A 20,167-nucleotide genomic window follows, 5' to 3' on the forward strand; every position below is an offset into this window, starting at 1 on the left:
TTTATTTAAAGGTATAGAGGACGGTCTTTTATTTCCGGGTGGATCATCTAAAATAGCGGTCCTCCTCATTGTCAATCATTCTGGTGTTATGTTTACATACGGCTGTCCTACATGTTAATTCCGTTAGCTATCTTTTTATGGGCATGCGCACTTTCAGGCGTATATTTGTGGTGAGCAACAGTTTTCGCCCGGTGAAGGAGTAACACTACCAACGGGGAGCAAAGAGTAGTGATCTGTCCAAACACTCAGTTTCGTAACTGAGTTTACTATAAAGTTCACTATATAGTCCCTGCTCTATATAGTGATTGAGGGATATAGGGGTTAGGGCAGACATTCGGACACGGTAAGCTTGTATGAGCTATGAGAACAGCAACTTTTAAACAGACCATGCACAGAAGAAATGTGCTTGTGCACGCTTTTGAATGCGTTTAATAGGCGTTCTCTCTTGGGAGCGGGTTCAGGGTTGTTCATGTAAAAAAAATTTTAAGTGGAGAGGGTTAGTCTAAAAAATTCATGAAAATCCTCAGCAATACCTCTAAGTTTTGTTCCATCAAAGTTACATGGCACTGAATTATTTTGAATTATTTTAATCCAATTTGACTGAATTCGTTTAACTTCATATAAACTCATTATTTTTATCTCGCTGCAATTATCTTTATTTTTCCCCTATTTAATTCTTTTTAAACAGTTTTCTGTTATTCCATAGAAAATGAGAAAATAACTCCATTCAAAAACCAGGATCTCAGATTTGGAGGAGTTGATTCATGGAGTTGATTAAAGAGGGATCCAACCATATCATCCACAGAAAACAGGGACGAAATCTACTAGTCCCCCAAATAGATCCCTACTGCTCCATGGCTACACCTAGAAATTCTGTCCGTAAGGTTAGAACAGGACTGATGACAGAAAGCTGCCCTGCTGGAGACTAACATGCAATGGGAACAGGTTCAAGTTAATACCAGCAGTTGTATATATGATATGATCATCCCTAGTAAAGGGCCCCCAATCCATACTTCTGGCATGCCCCGCATAGAGTATTACAAGGGATACAAATGCCTTTTCCAAGTCAATAAAAACATGTTGACCGGTTGTGTGATCTCCCATTAACTCTTGAGCCCTCTGCAGAGGGTGTAGAGCTAATCCAGTGTTCCACAGTTTTCCAAAGCATTCCACAGTGTTCCACAGGTTCCACTGAAACCCGCACAGCTGTGCAGTGGGGGCAAAGGGAAGTATTGTTGCTCAGCAGCAAGAAGGTTTGGGGTTCAATACCCAGCCTTGGGTCTTTTTGCATGGAGTTTGTATGTTCTCCCTGTGCATCTCTAAAATTGTCCTTAGGTGTAAGTTTCTGTGCATGGTTGTATGTTTTCATGTGTCTCTGTGTTGCCCTGCAACAGACTGGCAATCTGTGACCCTGATGGAATAAGTTGGAGAAGATAGATGGATGGATGGAGTCAACTAAAATGCTGCTTCCCTTTCTAAGTACAAATTAATCATATTAGAAAGGAAACTACAAATCAAAGATACACCCAGCAGCATATCTTTTGACATCACATGGGAACCAGATTGATGTCAACTAAATCTGTTGTAGCATAACAGAGAAAATGATGCTAAACAAGTAAGTTGTCGGTTAAAAAATATTGTGCAAATCTAAAGAAAACGTTAGCCATAGTCTGAAATTGACTAACAATATAAACAGATTTATTTTGTCAAAAGGTAAACCACGTAATATCAAGTGAATATGCAAAGCACTGTTGCATAGATATTACACTAAACACATAAAATTTTGCAACATGAGAAAATATGTTTAGATCCAACATCCAGCAAACAAACTTTAAGTTTAACTTTTTTCAGCACCCAATCGGAGACTTGATAAGTAATTATTAACAGAAGTCAGAAAGGATTTTAACATTTAGGGTTTGGCAACATATATCGCCTCTAAAACCACTCCTTTATTAAAACTGATTCCATGAATTTCCCTCCTCCCCATGAGAGAAAGGAACAGGTCTCTCATCAGAGCGCAGTTTAGTGTGCCGAGATGGTTCATTGCAAGGGCTTCATTAAGCCTCTCTATTGTTAACATCTGTGTTTAGAAAGACCCTTTCTTTGGTATATGCTGACCTTCTTTAAAAAGGGATTTTATTACACCATGCAGTTGACATTGGCAGCAATGGCAAGTCTGGCAATGAAAGCCTTCAGTGATTTAGGTCACATGAGATCAATCTAAGCTGGCTGTTTCCCTGAAGTCTTTAGCTGCAAGTAGAAGAGGGAACAGAGTGGCTCTCATCTTGTTAATTTAACATAAACACAAATCGAGTGTAAATAAGTTGACTTGTATTCAATGCTTTGAAATGGAAATCTTTAGAATTTCTTTGATCCTGTTTTTGGTTTTGTTTCTTTTTGGATTACCAAAATATTTAGAAATTTTCTTTTGTATTTCAAAAGATATTATTATAAATGATTCTAAAATGTATTTTTTTGTATTCTCTATACCAATTTCTCTCACTCTGTTTTTTCTTATTTTGTTTTTGTCTTTAGTGTCTTTTGTATTTTTCTTCTTTAAATTTTCCTTATTGTCCAAAGATTTTGTAGCTGTTTGATTTTTCAACTAAGCTAATCTCTCATACCAGACATCCTCCCTCCCTTGCACTTTTCTTTCCCTGCCAGAGATGTGGTTGCCATGACAACTGCTGAGTCACTGTTCACCCAGTCTCCATCCTCCCTCTAATGTCATTTCCTCATGAAGCATATAGGCCTGAATTAGAACACAGTTGTAGCGTAGCAAATTTACTGCTGTATGTTTTGTTTTGTTTTTCCTGAAGAGGTGAGCTGCAGTCATTCTAATGGGTAACGTACCTACTACAGTAAAGCACTGCTTGAGCTATAAGCAAATCATCGAGGACTACCCTTGGTTGAAAAGCTGGCTAGAGGAAGAGAAGGTAGGTATTGTTATTTATCTATTTAATGTGCTACAAATAACTTGCAATGTAACTTTTTCATTACGGATAGGCATGAAGCAGCAGCTCATCACTGTATATTAACCCTGTTGATGCAGAGGTTATTGCCTCTGCAACACTGCACCAGGTGTTCAAGCTCTATGTATTTGGACTTATCATTGTTTGCACTTTTCACTACTGCTGTGTTGTCAGCAAACTTCAATACTTGACAGCTGGGGTGTCTTGCAGAGCAATCACATTTTAGCAGAGGGAACATAAGGGGGCTCAGCATCTGGCCCTGGAGCGAGCAGGTGCTGAGGGTGATGGAGGAGAGATGGTGTTGGGTATCCTCAAGGTATGAGGTTTATTAGGACTCAGTTCTCCATGTTGGAGACCAAGTCCAAGAGTGAAGAGCTTCTGCATCAAGGTTTATGGGAAGATGATTTGAAGGCAGAGTAGAAATCCAGGAAGAGCAGGCGGATTTAAGAATTTCGGCCCCCCATGTGGGTAAGGGTTGTGTGGACCACAAATGAGATGGCGTCAGTGCTGGATTGGTTCCTTCTGTAGATGTACTGATATGGGTCCACAGTGAGATTGATGGAGTCATTAATCTGGGTCATTACTATCTTTTCCAAACACTTTATGGCTACTGATGTCAAGACTATCATTTAATAGTCATTTAGGCCTGTAACTGTGGAGCATTTCAGGACAGCTACAACAGCGGCAAACTAAAAGCATGTCGGGACAGATGTCAGTGACAGTGAGTTGTTAAAGGTGACTGCCAGGGAATTCCCAGTCCCTTCGAACCCACCCTAGGATGTTGTCCAGGCCTGCAGCCTTACATGCAGCCTACATTAATTCTATGAAGGTTCTTCCTCATGTCTGCTGTGGTCAAACAGTGAGTTACTGTACCAGGTAAAAATATCAGTCTGGTGCAGATGGGTGGTGGGATCCACAAAGCAGACATAGAACATGTTGAGTGCATCTAGCAATGAGGTGCTCCCTTGAGCATTTTGCATCTCTGATGTTGCAACCTGTGATCCATTAAAAGCGTTTTAAATGGGCAACAGGTCATTGGTGGTGAGGTGACCCTGAATTTTCAGGTGATATGTGGCTTTGGTGTTTGCAATGCTCAGTCTTTTTATTGCCTCTCAGAGATCTGATGCCTCACCTGTCCTGAACACAGCATGCCTAGCTTTCAGCAAAGCCCTAAACTTAGCATTCAACCAGGGTTTCTGTTTAGATTTCAGGTTTCTGTCCTGGTAGTAATGAGCACATTTTAGGCGGTTGCAGTGTCAGACTGTCGTGGTGAAGAAGGAGCTGAGTCAGGGGGAAAAGCACTTGATTTATAGATCGATCTACGTCCCCCCCTCACTTATTGTAATGCGATCTGGGTAATGACCAAAAGGACAAGATTGCGAATAAAACTATTTTCTCTAATAAAACATACAATAAACAGAATGTTATCAGAACCTGATAACATTTTTGAAAGTTCAACCCTATCTGTAAGTAAATTTGTTAAAAGCTGCTATATATTTTAGTATGGAAAAAAAGAAAATTATTTCTCAAACACTGTGTCAGAACAGCGGTCTCTAAGTTACTTAAATAGATCAAACTCCCAATGGTGAGAAACTTGCAAGATAAGTGAGAACTTAAAAGAAGTTCATGGGAAAATCCCTGCATATCCTGGATTTTTGGCTTCAGAATGCTGGATAGTTGTTATCACAAGTCAAGTGTATACTACACGTTACTCCTGGATGTAAATCTGGTTAGTAGGAGGATTTCTTTAAATCATTCAGTCTATCACACATTTGATATAAGATCAGACATAAAAAGCATCAAACTGTTTGATGCTCTTTGGGTTCACAGGCAGAGCTAAATCCTCGCTATGCCTCATCTTATCCTTTACATTTAATTTGCTATCAATATTGTGGATCACAGACAGAGTTTATTACCATTTTACCCAGTATTAACCTCTATAATCACTTCTAGTCGATAGATTTCATCTCCAAAACAGCCATATTCTGTAAAAGCTTGTCAAAGTCCTTTGTGGTAAAGGAATGCATCTCATGCTGGCATTGACTTGTCAGAAAAAAACCCATGGTGAAATCCTTTAGAAATCATACATATAATCCTCGATAGCATGAAGGAGTTCCAGTCCAACACATTTCTCAAAATATATATATATATTTTTTTTTATTTTTTATTTTTTAAATATCCATATTTTCTTTTAAATTAAGCCCGTATTTAGTCTGTTGGATTTCATTTGGTCTCAGATATTAAAGCTTAAGTGAAAATTCAACCCGGAAGACTCTTAACGAGCCTAACGTGGAACCCCTGCTGACTCACTCAAGCTTCAACCAATCAAGAAAAGACCGCCTCTTCTCCGAAGTCACTTGTTTCTCAAGACGCTCTTCATCGAGACAAAGGGCCAGCTTCCCCATTCAGCACCTCTGCCGTACTTTGATCCACCTCCACCTTATCTCCTCACTCTTAGACCCTCTCATCCTCTGGCTCATTCCACCACTCGCGTCCTTGCCCCAGGGGAAAGACCACTCTTACCCTCTTTCTAAATCATTCATCCAGGCTCATGATGACATGCAGCATGTCTTCAGCCGGGGTCTGAGCACCAAAGAATTTATTTTCATTTATGTCGATACAATCTTTCTAATTGCTTATTTTCTCCTTTTGTCTCTCTAGGTTGAAATGCCCTAAGGCACACTGGATGAATTGATACATGTCTTATTATTGCACTAAGCTTTTGTCTTATTTCCATTTTCTACAGATCATTACCGAACATGAGTATCCAGACTTTGTGAAAATTGTTGAAGTTGGTCCAAGGGATGGACTTCAAAATGAAAAGGTGTACTTTGACATCTCCATGAGAAACCTCATATGTATATGAGTAACACTGTTTACTACACATGGCGACTTCTCCAGAAAATAAAAAATTCTTATATACAGTACATAAAAAAATAAGAACGTAGGGCTGCCTACAGTGAAATCATTTATGCATTGAAAGAATTTAACATCATTAAACTGATGCCTTACTTTTTTAAAATCATGTTTGACAAAATATGCATGGAATTAAATAGTTTAAAGTTTTAAGGTTTTAAACACCAAAGTAAAATGCATTTGTGTAACTTAAAAGATAAAATAATGTTTTTAAAAATAAAGCCATGTGTAACCATTTTCAGTTGTATTATTTCCCAGGAAAATGTACCAACAAGGGTAAAAATCCAGCTGATCGACATGCTTTCAACAACAGGCCTTTCTGTGATTGAGGCCACAAGCTTTGTCTCTTCAAAGTGGGTACCGCAGGTAATTGCCCTTTTTTATTGTTTACAACAGCAAAATGTAAGGTGATTTATCAGATACTTTTTTTCCCCTGCCAAGATATGTTTTTATTTCCTGTCTACACATTAAGGTAAATGCGTTTCTATGGTTTGATCAACTCATTGTTTTCATACATTTTGGGTCTGCCTGTCCTCTTATTCCAAGAAATAAATTTACCGCATTTGTTTACAAAACATAATTTGCACCAGTTTAATTTTTTTGAAACTTAAAATCTGTTGATTATGATACTTGCATATCATATTATAGCTCTGGCTATAAAAGCTAATCATACTTTAAATCTTTTTCTGCCTAAAATTAGATGGCAGACCACACAGATGTCCTCAGAGGAATCCAGAGAGCACCTCATGTTAGATACCCTGTTTTGACTCCAAACATGCAAGGTTTTCAGGATGCTGTAAGTTTAATTTGGTGATTTGTGCCAGTAATTGATAAAATGGAGTTTATGCAATCTTGGTATGCATCATTAAATCTTTTTTTTGCCTCTATAAAAAATATTACTCAAACAGTCTTTTCAAAGTCATGTTCTTTGCTGTTCAAGGTTTCAGCTGGTGCCACTGAAGTAGCTGTGTTCGGCTCTGCATCTGAAACCTTCAGCAGAAAAAATATCAACTGTTCCATTGCTGAAAGCATGTTGCGGTTTGAGGAGGTCATTAGTGCTGCCAAAGATCGACAAATCCCTGTTCGTGGGTTTGTAATCCAAATATTTTATATCAGTTACCACAAAGACAAATTAAGGATCTCACTATCCCTGTAATGCCATGAATTTACAATGGTCAAAAACACTATTTTTTCAAAGAAGAAAAAACAAACCAGAGAGCATAATTCCATATGGTAACCAGATTATTTTGAAGTCCAAATTGGCCTAGAGTGTCTCCCAGCAAAGACAGCTGTCTTTGAAACCAAAAGAAAAAAAGAAAAAGAAAACATGTTTTCTTACCTCAATTGTAGTATTTTAGACAGTTTAGGCTTAAATAAGTACTAATAAGTACTACTAATAACTTTTTTTCTCTATTTCAGATACGTTTCTTGTGCCCTCGGGTGCCCCCATGAGGGAAACATTGATCCCTCAAAGGTTGCTGAGGTAAAACTGTATTTACATTATTCTTTTCTTTCACATATACTTGTCTAATGAAATCCATTTATGAGATAAACGCTGCTACTTTAAACTACCTACTTGTATGTTAGCATGTCACATCTTGTTTCTGGAGTATTTATTGAATATACATTTAGTAACCCTAGTATGTAGCTCCTTTAGGTATTTTGAAACTACAGACTGAAAATGAACTAAAACATACTTTACATATTGCTCGTTGAATCACTGATTTTTCAGTGCAATTATCTCATTGTAAGAAGAAATTAACACAATTTTTTCCTTCTTTAGGTAGCAAAAGGGTTATATGAAATGGGTTGTTATGAGATTTCCTTGGGAGATACTATTGGCGTTGGTACACCTGGCTCCATGTTCAAGATGCTGCAGAAGGTGATGAAAGATGTGCCAATTAAATCTCTTGCAGTTCACTGCCATGACACCTATGGTCAAGCACTTCCCAACATTCTTACTGCTCTTCAGGTAAGGTCTGCTGATGCACAACATGGAGAGAAATATCATAGAAGTACTATATCTAGGTCTGTAATGGTTTCTTTTAAACTTGAAGTTTCATGGTTTTAATTAAAGCCTACATATCACTTTGCAGCATTATACAGTAAACTGGGAATTTTTGGTTAAAGATGCTCTGATGTTTTGATACCAATGCAGATATCTAAATTGCTCCAATAAATAAAGGGAGCACATATAGGACACAATATGACTTAAATCAAATCAAACATCTGTAAAAGCGAACTGTACACTTAGGAATCAACATTGATTGACAATCAGTGGCACATGCTATTATCCAAATAGAATAGACAACTGGTGGAAATTATTGGTAATTAGCAATAAACACTCAATAAAAGAGTGATTCTGCAGGTTGGGATCACAGATTACTTCTCAGCACATATTCTTTCTGGCCAATGTTTTGATCACTTTTGAATATTGATGGTACTTTTTTGCCAGAGAACACCAGGAAATTCGCCACTGGTGTCCAGTGCTCTTTCATGATGAAAGCAGGTTCATATTAAGCCATGTGACAGACATGACAGAGTCTGGAGACTGTGGAGAGCGATCTGTTGCCTGGAACATCCTTCAGAATGACCAGTTTGGCAGTAATGATGTCGGATGGCATTTCTATGGAGGGCCACACACAACCTTCCATGTGCTCACCATAAGTACCATGACTGACCTTACAGGAGATACCAATTCAATTCAATTCAGTTTATTTATATAGCGCTAATTTACAACACATGTCATCTCAAGACACTTTACAGTTCACCAGATCATACAGTCAGATTGACTTTAAGTTTTCTATCTAAAGAAAACCAGTTGATTGCATCGACTCATTGATTCGAATGCAATCCCTCACACTAAGCATGCTTGTAGCGACAGTGGAGAGAAAAAAACTCCCTTTTAAGAGGAAGAAACCTCCAGTAGAACCAAGCTCAGTGTGAGCAGCCATCTGCCGAGGCCGACTGGGGTTCAAGGAGACAGAACCAGAGATACAAAAAAACAACTGTAAAAGGAGGCCCCGTTCAGGAAACACACAGTCAGGCAGACGACCTCTGAGCCAACTCCCATGTCAGAGGATGAAGAGAGCACACCCAGCCAGTCACAGTCAGAGAAACAGGACTACACTGGCAAAACAGGCAGATCTCCAACATCTATAAACAAAGTTGTATTGGCAGCAGCACAGCTGATATTTCTTCTACCGAGATGAGATCCTCAGAACCCTTGTGAGACCATATGCTGGTGCAGTTGTCCCTGAGTTCCTCCTAATGCAGAACAATGCTAGACCTCATGTGGCTGGAGTGGGTTAGCAGTTCCTACAGGATGAAGGCACTGAAGCTACGGACTGGTCTTCTCGTTCCCCAGACCTAAGTTTGATCTGGAACATCATTTCTTGATCTATCAACCATGGACTAACATTACATTGTGGCACAGACTATCCAGGAGTTGGCAGATGCTTTAGTCCAGGTCCGGGAGGAGATCCCTCAGAAGACCATCCGCCCGCTGGAAGCGATGTGGCTAAGCTATTTTGCACTTCCAACCAGCGTTGTGAAAATAAAAAAAACACGTCGAAAGGGCTGTTTGTAATCATATAGCGGCTTATGGATTGAACATTCATTCTGATATGATGTATTCGGAAGCCTACCGTAAGTTGAAATTATGTCTTTGTTAAATCCAGCACTGTGTGGCACCATAAATAACAGAGAGGGTATTAGCACCATTTGAACCAAATGCATGTGAACAAAAACTACAAATTATCGGATACATATCACAAAATGTATTCCCAACAATTATGTATAAGCATTTTTTACTTAACCAAACATCTATAGAATTATATACAATACATCTATAGAATTATACAACTACAATTATACAATTAAAATATCAGAATATTTTTCTTATTCACTTTGTGAAAAGAACCTAGCTTATAAAAGGCACCCTCAAACACAGGTGTGTCAGAGATGGTCTGTCCCTTTATAGGGCAGGTTCGGGATGAGGGACCTGAAGTTTTAGGTAGAGCACAATAACCTGTTTTTTCAGGGATGAAAATCAACCTTTTGTCTTCCCTGATACTTATCTGCATGAATGTTAGCACGTCATTAGAGAAGGGTTAATTTACTTGACTGCCTTAATTGGACCCAAAGAACAGCTCAACTTGCTCTAACTCTTACCCAGACATTTCTCTGCAAGTAGTGTAAATTCAGAGAATGGTCATCCTTCCCTCATCTTTGATTGCTGTTTTTTGTTTTATTTATTTATTTATTTATTTTGCAGCTGCAATTCAATTTATACCATTAGATGTGTTCATACAGATATAGTTAAATTTGAAAAGTGTAAGTGCCTAAATCTTTTCTTTGCCTTGATGAACTAGAGACAGTGTGATTAGTCAGAGCTTAAAATGTTGAATAAGGTTGTGTAATAGGTTTACACCTGTTGCCAGCTGAGTACATCACTGCTGATGTTACTAATAAAGTTAATTGTGGAAGAAAGTGTACATTTCATTGACTGCAAAATTTTGTCCTTTTCTTTGGAAATGCAAGATTTTTGTTTTACTAAATATGAATTAAAAGAAGAAAATCAATTATACTTTCAGCAAAAGGCTAGGGCTAACATTTATGTAAAATTTTGTCAAAAATGACACTGATTAAAGCCATTTGATTTCCATATGTCTCTTAAACTAATTTCTATTTACTCACACATTTAATTTATCAGAAACAGTCTGACATCCCCCTCTCCTAGTTCTGTTGGTTGCAACAGTATTTCCCTTTTTTAAATTAGAAATTTGAAATCTTGACAGGCTTCTACTACTGATCATGTGTGCGATTACAAGTAAAGGGCAGATTCCATCTTGATTTCTCCTTGAACTCCATGATCAGCTGCACAGCCTCTTATGCACTGGATATCACTTATTGCTTGACCCTCTCTTGCATTAGTGAAACTTTGGTGAAACCCAGTAATCATGCCTACACCTGTTTTGCCTAAATTAAGTCAGGATAGGGCGCCCCCAACTTGTCATTGATTTAATATTTGAATTGATTCTTGACCAAGTGTCAATATTTAATGAGTTGGAAGCAAGAATTTGTTTTCTAGTATGGCTAATCTAAGTGAATTTAATTTATAATGCATAATTTCCACAAATTAACTGAATGTTTAAAATCAAGCAAAGAAAGCTTTTAAAACACAATTTAAGAAGAAGAGTAAACACAGAAAAGTAACACTACTCCGGCAATAATCACAATGAAAAATACAGTATCTTAAACAAATGTTTAGAATTTTTTTCAGTAAACCATACCTTCAAAGTTAAATTTAGAGGACTCTCATTGATGTGCCTCATAATAACCCACAAAAGCATAATTTGGGTGTTTTTCAGCGCTTTGCCTGCGGCAAGTGCAAACCTGACATATATACAGACATAAAACAGAGGTAACTAAGATATGGCTGTATCAGTTCTCTGAAGCACATTGTCATTGCACATGAGGAAGCCCATTGGGGGCTGGGTGGGTCAGCAGATGTGAGGGGGTCAGGACAAAGGCTCACCTATTCGGTGTCTGTAGGACAAAGCAACTGGGAGAGAGGTGGATGGAAGGACCCTGGGGGGCTCCTAACTCGTCTGTCGCTTGGCTGTTGAACTCCCTGACAATGCTGTGCTTAAAGCCGGAAAATGATCCTTTCAGGTTACTCTGTGCTGAGAATGTAGTGAATAGTACTGCAGCCTTGAATAATAAAGTTTTTAAACCACCTTCTTTGTTGGAGGTTGTGCACACAAAATTTATTTTGGCTGCAATATAAAATGCATAAATGTTGAAGTACAATATTCAATTTACAACTAATGTTGCTGTCAAAATTGATTGCAAGTTAGGCTTTAGAAAGACTCCACATTGTTAGTTTTAAATGGCAATGTTTCCAGGGGTTCTAAAGCTGTAACGTTATACAGTGGGATAAAGGGAACACTGTACATCTGTAAAATTATTCTGCACATCATATATGATTCATCACAGCTGTGGCATACTCAGAGAAAATAATAGCAGCCGAGAATACTTAGCTTGCCATTTGCTCACCTATAAACAAGAAGGAAATGAAAGATTTTATCATAGTTTTTCATTACCGTGTGCCAGAACTCCACACCACCAACAGAGAGAGAAATGAATTCCCCCAGTGCTGTCAGCCCTGAGTCACCTCTTTTGTTCCCGATAAAGACATTCCTCTGTCTTTGTAACTTTTTTTTTTTTTCCAGGAGGTTGGGGGAGCTTTGTCTGAAACCTACTGTGGTAGGTCACACAAAGATAATGTATGTGCTTAGATTTCACAGGCCTGGCATGGAAATTCTTTTTGGTTTCCTGCAATATTTGTGTAGATTGTACTACTGCATCTGGGGTATTTCGAATATGGCTTACGTACGACAGTAACACGCAGTTATAGGAATTTCTTGTTGGATTCATTTGTTGATAACGTAATCTTTAATATTAATCAGAGAAAGACATTGTAATTAGTGTTGGTTAGTGCCGCATTTCATGGGAAAACTATTTAAAGGAATTTTTCCTAATGTTTTTTATTTGGAAATCACATTCCAATATTCTCTGGCTCAAAGAAAAATTACAAAGTTTAGACAACTGATACATTCTTTCAAACCCAATTGATCAAAACATCTAAAGTAGCTACTGAACCTAACATTTGCTTCTAATCATTTAAATATGATGGAATGACATGCTTGGATCACTGGTACAATTCAGGTTAGAGTTAAATGATTCTATAGTTTGGGATCAAATGTTTTATCCATCAAAATTCTCGAACTAAAACAGGCAACAGTTTTTAATATATAAATAATGCATTTTATTTATCAGAAAATTTCTTTACAGTAAAACAAGGAGATTTGTTCCTCAATTCTAAAACTATTTGCTCATCAGTCTTACACATAAAAACATGAGTTACGGTACATCCCCTTCTTAATCCACATAATGTAATATTTTCCCACCATATATTAAACTGTTTAAATTTTTTTTACTCTAGTGTGAAGGTTTCAACTAGATTTACGATTATACTTATATATAAATTATAACCAATGTTCCAAAAGAGCTCTAATGGAGAGGTTTCATCTTTTGAAAACAGATATGTTCTTACACAACTTGCGTTAAAAATATAATGGATCTTTGAGAGTTTATTCAATAGACATGAGGGGCTAAATTTTATAAACTTATAAACAGCCCACCACAATCCATTCACAAACAATTAAATTCAAATATAAACATGAATTAAATTGCGGCTGCAGTATTTTACATTGCTTCCTCTAATGCTTTGCATTTTACTCTGTAATGTAAGCATATTAGTTATGATGGAGCTGTTTGACTATGGAAACCCATTGCATGAAGCTTTGATATTAGTTTAGCAAGCAGCGCCTAATCCACTGCAGCATCAGTTTTGCCTGCTGTAAAATGTCAAGTGGCATTTGAATTTGTGGCTGAATTGCTATTCCTCACAAAATTTTCCACTTTGTTCTGCAGTCCATTTGCAATAATTAAAAAAAGTCAACTACTGTCAAGCCTTTCCCTTTCCCTCTCTTTCCCTTACCTCTTTACTGTGCAGATATTTTATATCTAAAGGAAACATACTCTGAGACATTACAACTTTTCTTATGCTATTTTGTACTATATATCCTCTTTATAATTCCTCCTGTATTTCTATCTTTAGTGGCATCTTGCTTTAACGCTGTTCTTTGTTCTCCATATAAGCTACTGGAACCAGAATTTCTCTGAAAGAGTAATCCCAAGGGATAAATAAAGCTGAGTCTAAGTCTAAATTATATTACCAATAACAATGACTGTATTTATTTGGAGTGTTTAGTAATTAGGAAAATACATAATTGGGCATCATGGTGTCATCCTCTGAACTACCCATTCGTCCAACAAATATCTGTAGAATCAATCTGTACGATTCGATAAAAGCTAGACATAAAATTGATCAGAACTCAAAGATGAAATAATATTAAGGGATAGATTCTGAGTATTTGTCTGATTTATTAAAGATCAGGACATTAATGTCATATCCATGTATGTGCTGCTTTAAAGGCGAGTAAATTAACCTGTTATTTTTCAGGAGTATTACACCTGTATTCACTCACGGATGACCAACTTATGATGCTGCAGTTTCCACTATGCTCTTTTTTCGTCACTACAGATAGGATTAGTGTTATTTCAACCGAAGGTTCAGCTGTTCATGTATGATATTCTGCTCTAAGGCAGTAAAAACAAGAAAAAAGCCATAATATGCTAATAACATGTCACCTGAAACATGCATAGCTTAACTTGATATACTACACACATATAGTTAAAGTCCTGCTCTAGCTGATAGTGCTTACAGGCTTATAATTACAATTAAGCTAACAATAGGTTGTCTATAAATACATACAGCAAACATGTAAACTGCCACAGTTAGTTCCCAAACTGTGTACCGTAATTAGGCTGGAATGCTGCATTTAAATGGTACCGTGGAATTATTTTACACATATAATTTTTATAGAATACGCATTATTGTTTTAAATAATAAAACTGAATAAAAAAAGAAAATCAGCTCCATAACTTTTCTAATGAATTTTGTAAGTGTTTTAAAGTGCCTAGAATATTACCAAAGACTGACTGTATTTGGATTTATGAGATTATAAATAAAATTAACCCACTAATCCATAAAATGGTTTACATGGAATAGAAATTGACTCAATTTGTAAATTTCTTTTATGAATACGGATATTAAAAAGTACAATTCTAAATAATAAAGTACAGTTCTATCCTGTGGGCATCTTTGGCATATCACTTTTTTCCTGATGCAAGCCTTTTCTTTATTCCTGGAAATGGTGGTTATATACAGTACGTCTTTGTCTGATATCTGTCATTTCAGTTTCAGTTGCTTATATATACACAGTATCACCTTTGACAGCCTTTATACAGATTTGGGAGCTTGTCCATCTCACACCTTCATCCAATTGTATTTTAGAATGTCTACAAACTTTCCTTGCATCATTAGAGTTAGAAAAGGCATATTGTCTTTATCCAGGAATGTATTGTTGTTTTTTTATAGCCACCTCCTAGTGAATATGGCTTTTTAATGTGGATCAAACATCTGGTTTCTGGGTACTGTAAATCTAACTGAGGGGTTTAGAGCTTAAGCACTGACCACCAGTTCCTGGATGATTAGAGGTACGGGTAATGCTGCTGAAGGGGTACGTTCATGCTGAAGGCTTGTGACCTTTCAGTGGTGGCAGCTTAGAGGAGGACGATTGGCATGAAAGATGTGTTTATACTACAAAGAAAAAAAATAAGACCTGCCTTGAAAAGTATCCTCCTCTGGCTTCCACCAAGGTCTGGAAATCTGGTGCACGGGTAACGTACACCTCCTCCCCTCTCTTTGCCAACACAAACAGCAATTACTGCTGGCTCAGACAAACCCTGAAAGAGGCAGGTTCTTGTCTGCAGGAAAAACAGCCAATTAGCTGCATTGTTCCAAAATAGCTGTAGAGGTCCTTTTTAATTTAAGTTCCCTGGTCGTGCTCTGCGGGATGGAAGCTCAACATGATCCGACTGCCATTGAGAGGAGCACTGTTAATTTAGTCTCACTGTAGGATCCTCTGACATCTGGCTCTGACACAGAAGCTGGAAAACAACTTTAATATTCTCATGACAGTCCCAGAGACATGTGGAAAACATCCTGAGACTGACTGAAAACAGAAGGTCTGGCTTCAATGTATTTTGGGGTGAAAACAAGCAGTATACTTGTGGTGGCTTGTAAGATTTGCATAAAAAAAACATAATTTTTTTGTCTATTATATGAATGTTTTTAGTTGAAATACTGATTGCATTTAAGGATAATTATATTTTTCCTTTACTTCACAAGAAACAAACTGAAGCAAAGAATCAGCAGTGTGATTTTTCAGGCACTATTTAAAAACATTAGATTGGGTGTCAGCCAAAAAAAAAAAACAACTAAAAATGTACTATTCCTCTTTGTGTGATTATAATTTACATATAAAGAGCAAAAAACATATCCACTCTTACTTGAAACAAAATTTTGGTAAACAAACATGTTTGTGATCCAAAAGACTTTAGGTCCTACAGGACTTTTTATATCCTTTGAAATATCTGTTTTTTTGTTGTTGTTTTTTTTTTTTTTTTTACATCAAACCACTTCTACATATTTGATAGGATTTTCAGTCATAGTAGTATATATATGATTGTGACGCATACATTAAAACAAGAGAAGTAGATATAAAATAATTTTGAAAAAGCAAAATTTGAAAATCTGGTTGAATATGTTTACCCATGGACTTTAAACTGAATGCCAAAATTAAAATCCAGAACAACCCACTGCCTCCATAGGGTCCACTTGTGTGGAGTTTAATCCCATATAAAAAAAAAGCTTGTTGATGAGGGCCTTGGTTTCCCTCATCATTTCATCATTTTTTGCCAACATACCAGCTCTAAATTTGGTATGGCTCAGGATTGGCTTATATGATTGGCTCAGGAACCAGGAAGTAATCAGAAGCCACACACTGATCCCAAGTAGTTCCATACAGCATCTCCAGCTTTGAAAAGAGCAAAACTTTACTAAATCATTGTTAATGGAGAGGACCTATTCTAGTGAATGTTACTTCCATCCCTGATAAAAGGTAAAAATGATTTGGTTTTACTGAAAATTTCTTACCTACAGTTTGTTAACAAAGCAGATGGAAGGTGCTATGGTCAAGGGAGATAAAAGTTTAAATTGTCACAACATTATCCTGATCCTACCCTTAGTTGAACATGGTGGTGATATAATCATGCTGTGGGGCTGGTTTTCTTCAGCAAAAAAGGGGAGCTGATGGTTTGATGGATTGAGATTAAAAAAGGATAATTCTGGAAAAGAAATTATGCAAAAATGTGTTCAGGATTACATGTTAACATCAAAGACTGTTCAAAATTTCAATTAGGAGACCAGATAAAGAACAAATTGAAGATTACAACCCCATACCTTATTTCTTACACATTTTTTCACCATCTTTGATTTATTTTCACTTCCCAATTATGCATCTCTATATGCTGGTATATTACATAACAATTAGACCAAATACAGTGCAGTATTTCTAATTAAGTAATTATTATTATGGCTGTACTGTAACAAATTTTTAAGGTATAAATACTTTTTTAAATAACTTTACCTTAACAGGAACATTATAAAATGCAACAGTTATTGGTTTTCTTGAAGTTTTCATTCACAGAGAAGTGTCACATTGACAAGTCTGGAGATCAGGAGGGTTTAAGAAGAAATAACATTCTCCCTGCTGTGGCAAGAAGAGAATCCCTGTGGTTGAGGGCAGAATCGACTTGTAAAAACATGAAAAATCAGGAGGATCAGTAACACATAAAATGCTCTGTTCAGTATTTATAATATTCCTCTCTTAGGAAAAAAAAAATCATAATTATGCGGTGCTGGCATAGGGGATGACTAAGCCATAATGTGGGGACTTTTCTTTGCCCTCTCATCTTCAGCATTGCAGCCCACAGTTCTCTGAAATAGCTGTAAAACATGACCACAGGCTTGGCAAGGTGCAGGGCAGCAGACAGAACAATCAAATAGAACAAGGTTGTTTCTGGATTTAATATGATGTGGAGTTTTCTTGGACGTGCTGAATGTCCCTGTTGTCTGTCCTTGCAGATGGGAGTCTCAGTGGTGGATTCAGCAGTGGCAGGCCTTGGTGGATGCCCTTATGCACAGGGTTCATCTGGCAATGTTTCAACAGAGGATGTTCTTTACATGCTCCATGGCATGGGCATTGAAACTGTAAGTTTCCTTTTACAGTTCACTTTGGCAGGAATGCCATATTTCTTGTCTCAGTAATCCCCCCAAAACCCAAACTCATACAACCTTTCAGACCATATTTACATGAACTGATTGCTCTGCAAATATGCTGCTCTGTAAAAGTTTATTTTTCTAATATCAATGGCTTTACACAACTTGCACGAGAAAGGCCCTGCACACCTGAATGCTCCAACTCTTTTACAATCCCTACCCCTGCTGGTGGAATATTTTTATTGCAGTTTAATTCTTTGGTAAAACTGACTGGGATTTATTTGCAAAATAACCTGTTTGTATTTACCTAAATTTGATCATGCCTTGAGTTTTAAAAAGTTTAAAACATATTTAATGAACGTGGCATCTGTTTCACAGGGAGTGAACCTTGACAGAGTCATAGAAGCTGGTGACTTTATATGCAACGCTTTAGATCGCAGAACAAACTCCAAGGTGGCTCAGGCAAGAGGCAGGACACTTTGAGGATGCCATACCAGCTAATGAGTTAAAACTGTTACTTTCTAAAGTTCTTTTTCTGAAATCCATGTATTTGGAATGGAGGTTTTCTTGCTTTTTAATCTAAAAAGATCACCAAGCACCCACTGTAAGTTTACTTTTTGAATTGAATCTGAATTTCTGAATTTAATTGAATACCTGGTCGTTTATTTATTCCCTATTTATCACAGTTCCGTAACCAGTGGTAAAGTGATTTAATTGAAGTAATACCTCATTACATCTAAAATATGTATTTCTTTCCTGAGTTGTTAATAACAAACCTATAATATATAATATTTTTTTCAACTTTTTCTGTTGTATTTATAAAGTAAATACACACAGAATGGCTGTATGCGCTTATTGGGCCTTTATAATTGGAAAATAAAAAGAATTTCCAGATAGCAGGCACCCTGAACAGGTAGCAATCCCCACCTAGGATGACAAAGACTAATTAAAAAAAACAAATAAAAAAATTTGAACTTTGTTTAACTGCAGGAGAAAGCCAGTTTCAAGAGAACTACTAAATGCACCATAAAAACTTCTTACAAGGCAACAGTGCTACCTGCTACTCGTGCAGCCCAGAATTGTAATACTTTAGGTTCATATTGTCCAAAGATTGATAGGGGTGCCTTCTGTAAATTTTAAACTGTCCTCTGGACCAACCTGTCATGACTCTGCACTTTTTGGTTCTGTTTAATTTTTTTTTGTTTTGCTTTGCATTTTCAGTTATACATTGATTCATGTCTATCTGTATTTTCTTGTTTATTGGTTTCATTTCCATTTTGTGTTATACTAGTTATTTTTTATTTTATTTTATTTGAGTTCTTAGGTATTTCTTGTTTGCCCTCTGTTGCCCTCTTGTGTCTCTTTTTCCCTAGTTCCCTCGGAGATTCCTCTCTCCACACCTGCTCCCAATCTGCTGATTAACCTGCTCTCCCATTTATACACCTCATGTTCGGTTACTGTTGGCTGGTTTCTTGTCATTTCCTGGCTCCCCATGTGTGTTTTATTGGACATCTCCTAGATTTTGGTTTTCTGTATTTGTTATTTTGGGATTTTTGCTTCAATCGCTTCATTTTTTGGGCATTAAACCTACAACAGCTTATCTCTGCCTCCTTCATCTGTGCATTTGTGTCCTCCAAAACCTCCACTCAACCTGACACAACCGCCCTTTACATGTTAATAGTTTTGCAGCCTACACTAAAATAGATTCTTAACAGCCCTTTGCAGCATTACATGATTGCTGAGCAAAGCAATGAAATAACGAATGTGTAGTGGAGTGGGACATTTTTTGAACTGTGGGTCCAGTACCAGTGTTGAAAACCACTGCTTTAATCAACTAAGGACTGTCTGATGGAATTTATAAAAAAAAATTGTATAAAAATGTATTTTTGCTCTAAAACAGATAATAAATTCAGTATATATTGAAAATGTACATCTATTGCTCTAGTTAATGTTTTTATTTTACATACAATGGATGAACATTACTTTTTTGGCATACAAGTTAAATTTGGTAAAATTGCAATCAAATCTAACCATGATATGGTGGCAAAGAGCTGGCAGTTGTGGTGTTCAGTTGTATGCATAATGCATTTTGAAACGTTTTTTTTTTTTTTTTTTTTTTTTTTTTTTTTACAATTAATGGCAATAGTAAGTCATAGATTACAGTATTGTTTCTACAAGTAAAATCTTAAGAACCTGAATTTGGAATAAGAGCTCCTTAAATGTTGATGTATTCAACCTTTTTAAACCCTGGTTTAAATGGTTGCCATCGTGTTACTGATTAAAGTTGATTATTGCTTATTGTTGTCGTCATCCATACTCACTATTACTGTACTGTATTTTTAAAACAGTATTAAAAATATATATAAAAAAAGTGGTTCTGAATTTTAATTCTTCTGTGTTTGTGACAAAATACTGAGATGGATGAGTGCACTATTCTGACTTCTTTAAATAACACATGTATTTG

The 20,167-nt window shown here is 36.7% G+C and overlaps 1 protein-coding gene across 1 annotated transcript; it reads left to right on the forward strand.

The window, feature by feature from the left end:
* Positions 1 to 2,811: 2,811 nt before the first annotated feature.
* hmgcll1 (3-hydroxymethyl-3-methylglutaryl-CoA lyase-like 1) lies at positions 2,812 to 18,355 on the forward strand. Its single transcript, XM_015374495.1, has 9 exons — positions 2,812 to 2,936; positions 5,719 to 5,796; positions 6,147 to 6,254; positions 6,589 to 6,684; positions 6,829 to 6,977; positions 7,308 to 7,371; positions 7,672 to 7,860; positions 17,569 to 17,694; positions 18,082 to 18,355. Exons 1-9 carry the CDS (start codon positions 2,841 to 2,843, stop codon positions 18,184 to 18,186), a joined length of 1,011 nt encoding a protein of 336 aa, XP_015229981.1. The 5' UTR covers positions 2,812 to 2,840; the 3' UTR covers positions 18,187 to 18,355.
* The last annotated feature ends 1,812 nt before the right edge of the window (positions 18,356 to 20,167 follow it).

This window comes from Cyprinodon variegatus, unplaced genomic scaffold, assembly GCF_000732505.1.
Source record: "Cyprinodon variegatus isolate N-32 unplaced genomic scaffold, C_variegatus-1.0 Scaffold104, whole genome shotgun sequence".
Taxonomy (NCBI): Eukaryota; Metazoa; Chordata; class Actinopteri; order Cyprinodontiformes; family Cyprinodontidae; genus Cyprinodon; species Cyprinodon variegatus.